The 15006-nt window shown below is 44.0% G+C and overlaps 1 protein-coding gene across 1 annotated transcript in view; it reads right to left on the bottom strand.

Moving 5' to 3' along the window:
* Nucleotides 1–11820, bottom strand: part of LOC122923299 (NADPH oxidase 4-like) — a 249354-nt gene extending 237534 nt beyond the window's left edge. Inside the window, exons 1-2 of the mRNA XM_044274078.1 lie at nt 11621–11820; nt 7843–7938 (exon numbers count right to left, since the gene is read on the bottom strand). Coding sequence (XP_044130013.1) covers nt 7843–7938; nt 11621–11677 — 153 coding nt within the window. The 5' untranslated portion in view covers nt 11678–11820. The remainder of the gene's footprint in view (nt 1–7842; nt 7939–11620) is intronic.
* Between the last annotated feature and the right edge of the window lie 3186 nt (nt 11821–15006).

The raw sequence follows: 15006 nt of genomic DNA, 5'->3' as shown, positions 1-15006 counted from the left end.
GTGGATAATTATAATCTGCGTATATAATGCTGATAACTGATTAGATCTGAATACTGTGATAATTTCCTATAAATTAGATAATGCTATTAATCAGCGGGGCCCTCACACTAGTGAGATTCTATATACGTGTGTATGTGAGGCACCACAGCTAGCCCTCCTCCGCCATCACCCGTTTATACTGAAATATGAATGAATGGATCTAATGTGCCAATTACTCTGTGGGTGTAAAGGAAGGGGGCTCATTAAGCTGAATGATTCATAGCCTATGTATGAAAGATGCAGCCATGCTGCCAGTTTTATTAAGTCATTAGAAAATATGAACTTCCTTAAAGGGATTTTCCCAGGAAAAAATATTCTTCATTTTTCATACCAGCATCTGGATCTGACTACTTTTGTAATTGCATGTAATTTAAAGTTTAGCATAGCCGCTGAGTTATTCAATAAAATGCATCTGTATAGCGCCACCTGCTGCTTGTTCTTTTCCATATTTCTCCATCCATCTCAGTAACATTGCTGAAGTGGTCGCACATGCTCAGTTTCAACCTTCACTGGCAGACACCTCTATTTGTCCCATCTATCTTTTCCCTGACTGTAGAATGATGTCCGGTCCTGCAGCAATTGTTGGGTTGATCAGACATTCATCTAAGCCGCATGGCTGCCTTAAAGGGGTTGTGAACTAATTTCCAGACCTCTCAGACTAGCAGCAACCACATTGATGGTCATACTTGCCTGATCCTTGGCCATGGGCCCCGGCTCGTTTGTTCCCTGGCTTCCACTGCTTGTTTCTGTTCCATTCACATAAACTTCCTGTTTGACACTGCTGCAGCCAATCACTGGTTGCTGCTCCTCATGTGAAATGGTCATGTGACACAAGCGGATAAGATCACTGCTGTGGGCTGCAGCAGCGTCAAAATGGAAGTTTACATGGAGGGGCCCAAAACAAGCAGTGGAGGCCAGGGAGGGAACAAGTCTGGACCCAGCACCAGGGATCAGGTAAATATGAACACCACAAGGGTTCCGCCAGTCGGAGAGGTCTGGAAATTAGTGCACAACCGCTTTGAAGTAAACCTGACACCATGAAATGCAGTGCAATCTGCAGGCAGTATTTTATGGAGCAGGAGGAGCTGAGCAGATCGATATACAGTTTTATGGAAGAATATTCCCCAAAACTTGTAATTTATATTTTAAAATCTCTGCTCTTTCTGAACTCGTTAGTCTTGTGGGCCTATCAGTGATTGACAGGCTTTCCTGTAAGAGTGTGTATACCTAGACAGCTGTCAGATACAAGCATAGACCTTCCTCCGAGTGCTGCCAGCTTAATTCATCGCCACCAAAATCAGTTTCAAAGTATACCACCATGTAGGGAAGGTGCCCCCAAAAAGAACCATGCCTTTCTTTTAAAAATCCAGAATTTCTGTGCACCGTGGGTGGGTTCATCCCATTTGGTGCACCTGGCTTCCCCTGTGGGCTCTGAAATCTCAGACACTGTCAATTTAAAAAAGAGGTGGATGACATTATGGTGGATTGAAGGTGCACCAAGCTGCTTAGCCCCACCTACAGTGCACCGAAAACCTTATTTGCATTCTGATGCTGTATGATACCGGTAAGACCCGGACAGTGCGAAAAGAAGGCCGACAGCAGAGACAGAGGGATTTAGGTTAACAGTAAAGACTGTCCCTCAAGAAGTGGGACACTTGGGAGATATGGTGGCGGTGTTATTTCCTCTGTATAAACCGCTCCCCCCCCCCCACCCATATAAATACACTTCCCCTCATTTTCAGGAGTTAGCAGGAATTGCTTTTAGAACAATTCTTGCTCTAGAACCCAGCAGCCCAACTCCTGTAATCAGGAGAGCTGCTGCAGGTGGGTAGTCCTAGGTGGGCAACCCTAAATATTCTATCCACAACTATGTAAAATATTTTGGCTGCAATTTTTAGCACAACCTAAACAGATCCATCACGAAAGACCCCTAAACTGATGCTTCTCTCCATCCCTGTGATGTCACATTTTTGTCACTCTCACTCCTTCCATTGTCAGTAGTCAAGCCCCTTCTGAAGACCTTCATGGCAATGATGTGCTAAACAGCTGCTCCTGCAGTCAGCTGTTTCCTTTCATCGGCGTATGTTGTTCTCCTCCGGTTGGAAATACTTAAGTAGAACCAGGAATGTTGGAGGCCCAGGGAGGCCGTGACCTCCATTACTGCATTGTAGTGTTAGGCGATGACAGATTCCTAAAAAGTTCACTTCAACTGGGAATGTTCTTTAGATAAAAGGTCTAGATGTTCTTTTTTTTGATTGGCATGTGTGGAGTTCCCTCACTATGGTGAAAATAAACCTGTCACATTGAACATGGTGTCTGATCTGCAAGCAGCACGTCATAGAGCAGAAGGAGCTGAGCAGAGTCGGAAAATATTCAGTATTTCATTTTTTTGCATCCCTTGTTCTTTCTAGGCTCAGGAGTCCAGTGAGTGGTCATAATCAGTGATTGACATCTATTTCTATGCAGAGTCATACAGAATGTAAATACAATTAGACTGTAATCACAATTAGTGGACCTCCAAGACTTTTCTACTGATGACCTATCCTATCTGACCAGTGGCGGTCCGACACCCAAGACGCCCGCCAATCAACTGTTTGAGAAGGGTTTCGGCACTGGCAATAACGAGTAGCACCACGTAACTGAGAAACGTGAGGTCACATGGCCTAGGCTAAGCTATGAGAAGGCTACGGAGATACTGCAAGCATTGGTGCCTTCCAAAACAGCTGATCTGCACGGGTCCTACATGGTCTGAGCTGCGGACAGCAGGTTATAGAGCAGGAAGAGTTGAGCAGATTGATATATACTTTCATAGGAGAAGATTTAGAATAACTTTTAATTCATTGATCACAATCCCTGCTCTTTCTTTGCTTAGGTGTCCAGTGGGTGGTCCTGTCAGTGATTGACAGCTATCTCTTCAAGCACATTGATACAGGAAAGGCTGTCAGGCATTAACTAAGAACGCCCACTGGACTCCTAAGCCTAGAAAGAGCAGAGATTCGAATCAATAGAATACTAGTCATATTGTATCTTTTTCCAAAAAACTATATACCAATCTGCTCCGCTCCTCCTGGATTATGCCATACTACCTGCCAATCACATGCCGTTCATTGTGACAGGTTCCCTTTAAGCATATTTAAAGGGATTTTATGGTACTTTTATATTGATGACCTATCTTCAGGATAGGCCATCAATATCCGATCAGAGGGAGTCCAACACCCGCACCACCCACTGATCAACTGCTCTGCAGTAGCTCTTGCATCAGAGGTTGGCACCCGAACTGTACAGCTCTGTCCTCTATGTAGAGACAAGTCATAATTGGAGAGCGTAAGTTGGTAGGGGGAAGGGTGGCAAACACCAGCCCATCTGTCCTAAATAACAAAACACAACCCCATACTGGTAACCTTGTGATCAACCTTTGGGACCCTCTTTCTCCTACTCATGCATTCACATTTGTTCTTTCTGGTGTGAAAACCGGCTATGGAGAGCTCTGCAGGACACAGCAAATCTAGAAATCTTTTTGTCAGATGGAAAACCTATTGCCGTCAAGTCTATAAAAATATTCTTGTTTTCAGCATAATCTTGTGTGAAGGTTTTTGAAGGTCTCTTCCCTGTAAAGGTCAGCAGAGTTGTTCCTGACAGCGTCCATGCTCATTTTTCTGTATTCCATACACAAGTCTTTGAGAGGCTTTCACATTAATGCATCCAGGAGGTGACATCAGGCTAAGAAGCCCTCACAAATCCTTCCTCAGTCTGCTGCATTGTACATTTTATTTTGGAGGATTAATTGTTAGCCTTGGACAGATATGGACGCAGGTCCCCGGAGAATACAGCAAAGTGATGATGAGCTTATCCTAAACCTCAATGAGCAACTGAGGAACGTAAAAGAAACAGAGGAAAGGAGACAAACTCAGGTTTCATGAAAGAGAAGAGTTAAAGTTTAGTTTAATTTAAAAAGCTTTTTTGGGGGGGAAAAGATTCAGAGTGAGATATAAAATTATTAGGAGCCATACTCATCCTCACCGATCCTCGGCTGGTCCTGTTTCGGCACTTCTTGTTCCTCTCCCAACAGGCAAGAAATGCCTAAAGATACCTGCTCAGCTCATCACTGGCTACAGCGGTGACCCACCTCAGCAAATGATTGGCTGTGTAGGCATCTTCTGGCATTTCCTGTGTTTCGGGTCAGAACCAATAAGCAGCCACCCAAGAAGAGCTGGAACAGGAGGATCGGTGAGTGTGAATATTGCTTCTTTTATTTATTTTTTATCTCACCCTGTGGCCTTTCCTAATATTATTATTTTTTTATCTCCTAGATAACCCATTCAATTAAATGCATTTTTTAGGCATCCTTCTATAATTGAGTGATCAGAAACATACCCCCAATATTCTGAAGCAGATTTATCATTCATTTCCAAAAGAATAACATTTCAGGAGTGACGAGGACTGAAGGAGTTTGGGACTGTCTCTTCCAAATGTAAACACTTTGTAGCAGTAGCATAGCTAAAATTTTGTCACATAGTCACCCAGGCTAAGCAGAAATGCATTGCCCCTGTTCTCCACCCTTTTCTGTAACTCTTCCTTCACATTTAATTTTGTGAGGTGCAAGGGTTTTCTGGGATTTAGGTATTGATGGCCAATCCTCAATATCAGATCACCGGGGGTCCAACACCCCATACCCCCACTGATCAGCTGTTTTGGGCAGCCGCTTGAAACTACCGGTATACACTCACCTAAAGAATTATTAGGAACACCATACTAATACGGTGTTGGACCCCCTTTTGCCTTCAAAACTGCCTTAATTCTACATGGCATTGATTCAACAAGGTGCTGATAGCATTCTTTAGAAATGTTGGCCCATATTGATAGGGTAGCATCTTGCAGTTGATGGAGATTTGAGGGATGCACATTCAGGGCATGAAGCTCCCGTTCCACCACATCCTAAAGATGCTCTATTGGGTTGAGATCTGGTGACTGTGGGGGCCATTTTAGTACAGTGAACTCATTGTCATGTTCATGAAACCAATTTGAAATGATTCGAGCTTTGTGACATGGTGCATTATCCTGCTGGAAGTAGCCATCAGAGGATGGGTACATGGTGGTCATGAAGGGATGGACATGGTCAGAAACAATGCTCAGGTAGCCCGTGGCATTTAAACGGTGGCCAATTGGCACTAAAGGGCCTAAAGTGTGCCCAGAAAACATCCCCCACACTATTACACCCCCACCACCAGCCTGCACAGTGGTAACAAGGCATGATGGATGCATGTTCTCATTCTGTTTACGCCAAATTCGGACTCTACCATTTGAATGTCTCAACAGAAATCGAGACTCATCAGACCAGGCAACATTTTTTCAGTCTTCAACAGTCCAATTTTGGTGAGCTCGTGCAAATTGTAGCCTCTTTTTCCTTCTTGTAGTGGAGATGAGTGGTACCCGGTGGGGTCTTCTGCTGTTGTAGCCCACCTTTTTTTTCCCATTCTGACATTCAGTTTGGAGTTCAGGAGATTGTCTTGACCAGGACCACAACCCTACATGCATTGAAGCAACTGCCATGTGATTGGTTGACTAGATAATCGCATTAATGGGAAATAGAACAGGTGTTCCTAATAATTCTTTAGGTGAGTGTATAATGGACAGAGCTGGAGGCAGAACACTCCATCCACTCTGTAGTGGCTGGTGCTGGGTATCTACTGATGATCTTTCATAAGGATTGACCTTCAATATCTAAGTCCTTGAAAGCTCGTTTAAAGGGATTGTCTCATCGCGTCGTTACCAAGACAAGATGAGACACAGTCCTGACCACCTCCCGGCCCGGAAACAACTCCAGCGCTCTCTTGTTTCAATAGCTCTCATTGACATACATTAGAGCTATGGAAACAACGTAGTACAGCAAGCTATGCTGTTTCCGTAACTCATAAAACACTATAGCTTGTATATAGCCCCACAATGGGTGCTACTGAAACAGCAAGTGTGGGATGTGCTCTGCTGTTTCCTGGCCGGGAAGTGGTCAGGACTTTGTCTGATCTTGCCCTAGTAACGGCGAGAGGAGACAAACCCTTTAAAGGGGTTGTGCAAGAATGGGCCGAACCTGCAAAGGGCATCTTACTTACCTGGTTCCCAGCACTGTCTTCCGGCTCCTTCGTGCCTCTGATGCTCAGTTGGGCTCCCTAACATCCTGTTTGACTTCTCCACAGCCAATTACTGGCTGCAGCGGAGACCAAATCCCCTTGCATCATATGACCATTTGTCATGACTTAAAGGGAGCTGGTCACCGCCACGGCCAGTGATTGACTGCAACAATGTCAAACCGGATGTTTACAGCGAGGGAGCCCAGCAGAGCATCACAGGCTTGGAGCAAAAGGAGAGGAGAGCCAGCAGTGGGAAGCAGGTAAGTAAGCTGCCCTTTACAGGTCAGCCCAAGTGGGGGGTTTGTCAAAACCCTCCCCATTCTTGCACAACCCCTTTAAATTCTAGAAAAATCAGGAAGGAAGTGCTTTCTTATAGTGTTATTAATTTTCCTCATTAAGATGTTTATCAAGACCTGATCATTAGCCAGATGGCCGTTTACAAACACTATTGGCCTGATTACACAGAAATTGGTCAGATAATCTGTTGGTGCAATATAGCCATTAGTCTGATCGTCAGGGGTTTTCCCCCCTAGAACACCCTCTGATTCTGAGAATGGGAATGACCAATAAATTCCCTCATGAGTGGCCATCCTCCATTGACGTCAACGCGAGAACCAGAAGAAGCCAAGAGAATGTTCAGACCTTCAAACCATCATTCCATGTTAGCATATACAGTAGTTTTTGTCTTAGAAATCTGTGGTGACACAAAACAAGGCATCCACCTTGGACAACCACCTAGGACAATGCGGTGGCTCAGTGGTTAGCACTTGTTGCCTTGCAGTGCTGGCGCCCTGGTTTTAAATTCAACCAGAGGCAACATCTGCATGAAGTTCTTCATGGATTTCTGGATGATCAGTTTTCTTCCCACATTCCAAAAACATACTTGTGAATTTAGCTTGTGAGCCCCACTGGAGACAGGTGAGTGACAATCACTGAACAAAATTACAGAATATGATGGCAGCAAATGTGGTAGCCCTCCCAAGGTTGAGCAAGTTTTTGAATCTCATTGCTGGAGATCCAGTAACATTATTGACGGGGAAGGCTGCTGGCACATCCATATTTCCCCTGTGATGACCTCAAGGGGCAACCATATTATAGGAAGTTCTTCCGAGTCCCCCAGAGTAAACCTCTTTTATAATAGCTCTTAATTATGGGCCCCCATTCATGACTTTTGTATGGATTGTCTGAGCGTTGTCCTAATTGGACAACCCCTTTAAAGCATTTATACAACCAGTGTCAACCCCTTGCCCCACGGATGATACATTTCTTGCAAATTTCCATACATAATGCAATACACACAAAGAAACCAGCTTTTTTTTTGCTTTTTTGGTCCTCGTAGCCGGTAATGCCCTCTGCAAGGTCAGAGCAGCACCACTACATCCGTTCTACCTGCCTGGAAACTAATTGAGATCCCTCAGCTTCCTCATTCCACAGGCTGATGGTAGAAGCCTTAGAGGACCCCTGCAGCTCTGGAGAGGGGGAAGGAGGGAGGGTCTCCAGCAATCTGTCAGTTCATTCAAACACAGCCTGAGGCAGAGACTAAGCAAACAGCAGCTTTTGTTCTCCACTTGTCAGCTTTTCCACTGCAGCAGAGCAGTGTCTGTCCCCCGAGTCGCCTGGTGCTGGTGAAAAAACATCTTAGGTAGCGTCCAAAAACATTGCCTCTATGAGTGCTTACCCCCAGCATCTGGCGCAGGTAGTGGTACTGCGGGCCGCTGTAATACCGGCTGAAGGTTCTCCAGAAAATTAGGGTATTGACGGCCAGCCAGAAGAACTGAGGAGAAGAAGAAATCGGAGACTTAGCTAAGGACAAAACAATTATAAAGTGGAGTTAATTGAAGTGTAAAATCTGTCACAGGGTCCCCACCTACCAAGTGTCATTTATTGTACTGGTGTCTTCAGGGGCGTGACAATTAACCAGGGGGCCCCATAGGAAAAAAAACGAATTAAGGACCAACTTCACTATGACCACTTTCAGCAGTGAGTTCAGAAAACCTTATGATCAGTTTCCCCGATGCACAGGACTAATGCACACAGTAATGTCACAGTACAGGGGAAATGATGAAATAATAGTGGGATAATACGAACACTGGTGTAATAATAGTGGATAATGTATACAGCGATGTAATTATAATGTGATAATGCAGGCAAATATGTAATAATGGTTGGAAAATGCACACAGTGATGTCACAGTGATGAGTGATGTACACAGTGATGTCACAGTATAGGGGAAATGATGTAATAGTAGTGTTATAATAATACCACTGATGTAATAATAGTGGATAATGGATACAGTGATAGAGTTATAATGAGATAATGCAGGCAATGATTTAATAATAGTGGGAAAATGCACGCAGTAGTGTCACAGTGAAGGAATAATGCACACAGTAATGTCACAGTAAAGGAGGAATGTACACAGTGGTGTCACAGTAAAGGAGTAATGTACACAGTGGTGTCACAGTAAGGGAGTAATGTACACAGTGATGTCACAGTGAAGGAGTAATGTACAGAGTGATGTCACAGTGAAGGAGTAATGTACACAGTGATGTCACAGTGAAGGAGTAATGTACACAGTGATGTCACAGTAAAGGATTAATGCACACAGTGATGTCACAGTAAAGGGGGTAATGCACACAGTGATGTCACAGTAAAGGGGGTAATGCACACAGTGATGTCACAGTAAAGGAGTAATGTACACAGTGATGTCACAGTGAAGGAGTAATGTACACAGTGACGTCACAGTAAGGGAGTAATGTACACAGTGATGTCACAGTAAAGGAGTAATGTACACAGTGATGTCACAGTGAAGGAGTAATGTACACAGTGACGTCACAGTAAGGGAGTAATGTACACAGTGATGTCACAGTAAAGGAGTAATGTACACAGTGATGTCACAGTGAAGGAGTAATGTACACAGTGATGTCACAGTAAGGGAGTAATGTACACAGTGATGTCACAGTAAAGCAGTAATGTACACAGTGATGTCACCGTTAAGGAGTAATGTACACAGTGATGTCACAGTAAGGGAGTAATGTACACAGTGATGTCACAGTAAAGCAGTAATGTACACAGTGATGTCACCGTTAAGGAGTAATGTACACAGTGATGTCACAGTAAGGGAGTAATGTACACAGTGATGTCACAGTAAAGGAGTAATGTACACAGTGATGTCACAGTGAAGGAGTAATGCACACAGTGATGTCACAGTAAAGGGGGTAATGCACACAGTGATGTCACAGTAAAGGGGGGTAATGCACACAGTGATGTCACAGTAAAGGAGTAATGTACACAGTGATTTCACAGTGAAGGAGTAATGTACACAGTGACGTCACAGTAAGGGAGTAATGTACACAGTGATGTCACAGTAAAGGAGTAATGTACACAGTGATGTCACAGTGAAGGAGTAATGTACACAGTGACGTCACAGTAAGGGAGTAATGTACACAGTGATGTCACAGTAAAGGAGTAATGTACACAGTGATGTCACAGTGAAGCAGTAATGTACACAGTGATGTCACAGTAAGGGAGTAATGTACACAGTGATGTCACAGTAAAGCAGTAATGTACACAGTGATGTCACCGTTAAGGAGTAATGCACACAGTGATGTCACAGTTAAGGAGTAATGTACACAGTGATGTCACAGTAAAGGAGTAATGTTCACAGTGATGTTACAGTTAAGGAGTAATGTACACAGTGATGTCACAGTAAATGATGTAATTATAGTGGTATAATGTATACAGTGATGTAATTATAATGAGATAAGGCAGGCAATGATGTAATACTAGTGGAAAAATGCACAAAGTAATGCAAAGTACACAGTGGTGTCACATTACAGGGAAAATGATGTAATACCAGTGGGATAATATGAATACTGATGTAATAATAGTGGGAAAGTGCACACAGTAATGTCACAGTAAAGGAGTAATGTACACAGTGATGTCACAGTAAAGAAGTAATGTACACAGTGATGTCACAGTGAAGGAGTAATGTACACAGTAATGTCACAGTAACGTTGTAATGTACACAGTGATGTCACAGTAAGGCAGTAATGTACACAGTGATGTCACAGTACAGGGGAAATGATATAATAATGGTGGGACAAAGCGAACACTTATGTAATAATAGTGGATGATGTATACAGTCAGTGATGTAGTTATAATGGGATAATGCAGGCAATGATGTAATAATAGTGGGAAATGCACACAGAGATGTCACAGTACAGGGGGACATGATGCAATACTAGTGGGATAATATGAATACTGATGTACTACTAGAGGTATAATGTAAAAATTATAATAATTATAATTTGTTATTAATAAACAGCAAAGTTACCATACAGAACTGATGGGCACACTGATGGCACAGTACATTCCGTTTTTTTATGCCACCTTACATACAATTCACCACTAACTGTACCTTTTGAGTGGAGATGGGCCCTTTTACTTTTTGGGCCCCATAGCAGCTACTCTGTCTGCTACCCTGGTAGTTACAGCCATGGGTGTCTTTCAATGTGGCTGAAGGGTTTCTAGACCCCATCAAGCACCGAGGTCCAAGCATGATTGCTAGTTCTGTGCTACGCAGGCGCTGATCTCCATCTTCTCTATCTGACATAAAAACACTGCATTTCATGCACTAGAAGTCGCTCAGTGCAAAGAGATTGCTAAAGCTTCCATTGTAGTCAATGGTAACCATATACGTTCCTATGCATTCCTCCCCCTAGTGGTGGCTACAGGAAGCCAGTTTTAGTAATGCAGTGATTTACAGCTGTATGGGGGAAGATTTTCATTGTGTTTATTCTGGCAGGTATCTGCAGTAAATATACTGAGAAATATGGTGGGAGTCAGAAAAAGTAGGAGAGGTCAAGGGTGTTTTTTTTTTTTTTAATTTTTATTAAAATGTCTTCCTGTGAATAATAAAAATGTAAATTTATCATAAATCTGGGACATTGTGCTTTGCGCTCTGCGTTACCTGAAAGTAATTGACGCACAGGTACTGGGAAACTAGGCTGGGCAGGGGGCCCATACTAAGTCTTGCTATGGGGCCCTATGTGATCTGTGTAGACCCCTGGTAGCATGGTTTCAAAGACATGTGTCATGTAACATTAGGCTAAAATAGTTTTTTCAGCCTATTCCAGATCCATCGACAGGGTGTCCACCACGTTGAAAAAAGTGGCGCATGTGGCACGGCGGGCGCGACCGGTTCACTGCTCCTCCAGGATTGATAAATCTCTTCCATCGTATCTAAGAAATCAGATATCTTGGGAGTTTTATCCTCACAGCAGCTGGTCAACTACAGGATGGGGACATCAGAACTATAAAGTAGTGATATAATATAATACCGTCATCAAAGTACAGAAACAGCAAAACTCTGAATCTTTTCCAGGAAGTTTTGAAAAGAAATACAATCAAAAAGTTAAAATTACAATGGCAAATGTTAGCAAAGAATGGAGTCCTACCAGGAAGAGGTGCTTGAAGCCTTCATTGTAGAACCAGCTGTTACAAGGTGAAGCCATCCTCCTGTCCTGCTCCTGCTGGAGTGTAACAATCCACAATGGTCAGTGCTCTGCCCCCAGCTGCAGGACGCCGCTTCCTGTCTTCTCCCCTGTGATCTTCATGTCTAGATATTCCCAGCCCTGTGTGACCATCCCCAAGTCTCTCCCTGCGGTTAATGATGTGGGACAGGCTGCATTGTCTACAAATAGTAATCATCAGCAGCACAGCAAGCTGCAAACCTCACAATGAAAAGTTCCTCCAAACTATTTCAAAGTTTCACAAAGCGTGAAGATTCCACAGGAGATGCAATGTATCAAGTGTAAGGAAGCTGTCTCCACAGTATAACAGTAGAAGGAACCTAGCACTCATCCACTCATTCCATATCTCTGGATTTCTGCCTAACTTTTTCCATTCAGATATAGCTTAACAAAGAACAGGGATATTGAGAAGAGAAGAGAAGGGAAAGGGGGGGGGGGGGGGGGGGGGGGCAGCTACAGATGCCCAGAGGGCTCATTTTTGTCCCAAACAGATGTTTGCTTTGCTCATTATTTTTTTCCAGCTAACAATAAAAGCATGACTTTCAATAAAATAATTTAAAAGAAATATACATATAAGATAATGAAATAAACAATAATGCAGTTTGTAAGAAATACAAGAAAGGTATAAAGAATAGCAAAACATTGGAAAAAAATAAATAAATAAAGAAGGATTAATAAAATCTGTAAATATAAAAAAAAAAGATACAATGAAATAAAATGATAACAGCACATTACAAAAAGGAGAAGTTAAAGCCGTTATCCAAAACTATTAAATTCCCCCTATATGTCGGGCCACTCACACTGAATATACTTACCTGGCTCCCCGCGCCGATCCTGGTCCCTGTACCGCCGCTGCTGCTTCTCCCTGTGCGCGGATGAAAACATCTGGTGTTGGGGGGGGGGGGTGCAGCCAATGGCAGGCAGGGACGGGCCTCCCTAGTGTCACCCACGATGCTAGGGAGGCTTATCCCCATCCCCGCCTGCCATTGGCTGCTCCCCTCAGACACCGGATGTTTTCATCCGCGCACTGGGAGAAGCAGCAGCGGCGGTGCGGGGTCCAGGAGCGGCGCAGGGAGTGGGGTAAGTATATCCCCTGTGAGGGGTCCGGCATATGGTGTGGCATTTAATAGTCTCGGATAACCCCTTTAATTGGAGAAAACTGTACAATTAAAAGGAGGCTTTAGGACTAATGATGCAGATGATTCTCATTTGTAACTTCCATACAAAATAAGATACAGTTTGGCACGGAGGCATACAGGTTTCCTTCGGCACCAAGGGTGTAACTATAATCCATAGGGCTCTGTAGCAAAATAAGATGGGGCCCCCACCACCTGGTGTAAGAAAATTAAACCAGCAGCATAAGTAGCAATGATTAGTTATATATAATAGTGCTATATAGCACAAAACCCGCAATATAGCAAACAACAAACAAACAAACACCATATTGTTATACTGTACAAAAAAAAGTACAAGGTTCTTGCACCTGATTAGGCCCCACCAATCTCTGGGCCTCATATACAGGACTATGGCAGCTATGGCTATAGATATGCCTCTGCGTGTGAGATGGGGAAACAGCTCTCATTTAAATGAATTTAAATTATCTGGACTGACATTCTGCTGTTTGGCCACAAGATGCCGCTGTTTCCGAAGCACAGCAACAGACTGCATTTCATATGATGTTGGGAACTCTCAGAGGGTGGAGTTACAAGTCTGGAGAGGAAGCCAGCAGACATCTTAGAGTGAGGCTGTGAGAGACACTGAGGAGCTGTGTGAGAAGTGAATCTGACGGCATCCAGGTGTGAGAGTAACCAGTGCTGCAGCTAAGTGAAGCTGATCATGTTCAAGACCCTGATCCTGTCCAGAGGAATAAATATTGCTTCAAGGAACGCTGATGAGAGCAGAGGAGCAAAGCTAGATACACTGCGGTACCGCATGCTTGTTGGAGAGGCATTTGTTCTGTTCAGAGTCACCAGCAGATGCAGAGCAGACCCGGGTCGGTAAGATCATGCACGCACCTCATTACAGTGTTGGTGCCTAGAGACAGAGACCAGGCCTCTAGTTAGTTATATAGGGTTTCTGTTTGTGTCAGGCCGCAAGTGTTACTACTGTTCATTGCAAGGACTCCATGACATTTCACATTGGAGAGCTGATAACATTTCCACAAACTCAAGCCAGGCTGGGTTTTCTTGCTCAGGAGGAATACTCAGGTACATGCTACTGGACCAGTTATGGGAGGGGGAATACTGTAGATCTGTGTAAGATTGTAAGCTGTTGCGCTGCACCGTAGGCTAGCCTGCACCACACACCCAATACAGTGATTATTGTTCTTTTATGGTAATAACAGGTGTGGCAGTTTAGTTGTGCCCGCCGGTAGGTAAATTACTGCTCTTTCCTCCTGCATCCATCGGAGGGCGTCCTGCTGTGCAACACAAGGGTTTCAGCCTTCGTGCTGGGTGTATGTACATTTATTGTATGTTCCCAGCATTTGTGGTTGTGTTTATTGCCACATTTAAGTAAAATTCTGTTTTGGCAAAAGCTGGTGTTGGGGTTGCTTTCCTCGTTCGTGACTTCACTGTATTCTGGGGATCCCACCCTGGTACACGGCTTACATCTGCATCCCATTTGTCCACAGATGTTACAGCTGGGCTTGTAGATCCTGCATAATCATAGGATGCTGAAGCTGGTGTCCCAGCCGGTCCCATAAATGCTGAATTAGAGATAAATCTGGTGATTGGGCAGCCGAGGAAGTGTTGCAATCTGGAGGAGACATTCCTGGGAAAGTCTTGTTGATTGTGGGTAAGGATTATCCTGCTTAAAAATGCCAGTTGAAAGCGCTGCCATGAGAGGACATGTGGTGGCAGGATATCCTGCACATACTGTATCACTGAGCTGTTAGTGTCCCTCGTATCACTACTAGGGGTGACGACTGTCATATGCGATGACCCCCAGTTCATACCACCAGCAGTTAAGGCGCTGTTTCGGTCCACAGCAAAGGCAGGATTTAAGCGCTCACCACGGGATCTCCATAATCGAACCTGACCATTGTCAGATCCCAACCAGAGCCTGTATTCATCACTAAAGATGATACGGTTCCAGTCTGTAGCAGTCCAGGTTTCTCTTTCATGACACCACTGCAAATGAAGACGACAGTGGCTGGTTGTCAATGGCAGATCTCGTAATGGAAGCCATGACCCCAAAAATTTCCTTCAGCTAAGCGCCTGGAAATGGTCTGGGCAGAGACAGGGGTGTTTAATGAAGGTGTCACCTGCAGCTGATGGTGGACAATGAAACTGTGGAAACTGCTCTTGCAT

Source organism: Bufo gargarizans, unplaced genomic scaffold (genome assembly GCF_014858855.1).
Source record: "Bufo gargarizans isolate SCDJY-AF-19 unplaced genomic scaffold, ASM1485885v1 original_scaffold_1454_pilon, whole genome shotgun sequence".
Classification (NCBI taxonomy): Eukaryota; Metazoa; Chordata; class Amphibia; order Anura; family Bufonidae; genus Bufo; species Bufo gargarizans.
The sequence above is the reverse complement of the archived record's forward strand: the minus strand, read 5'-3'. Positions and strand labels throughout refer to the sequence as shown.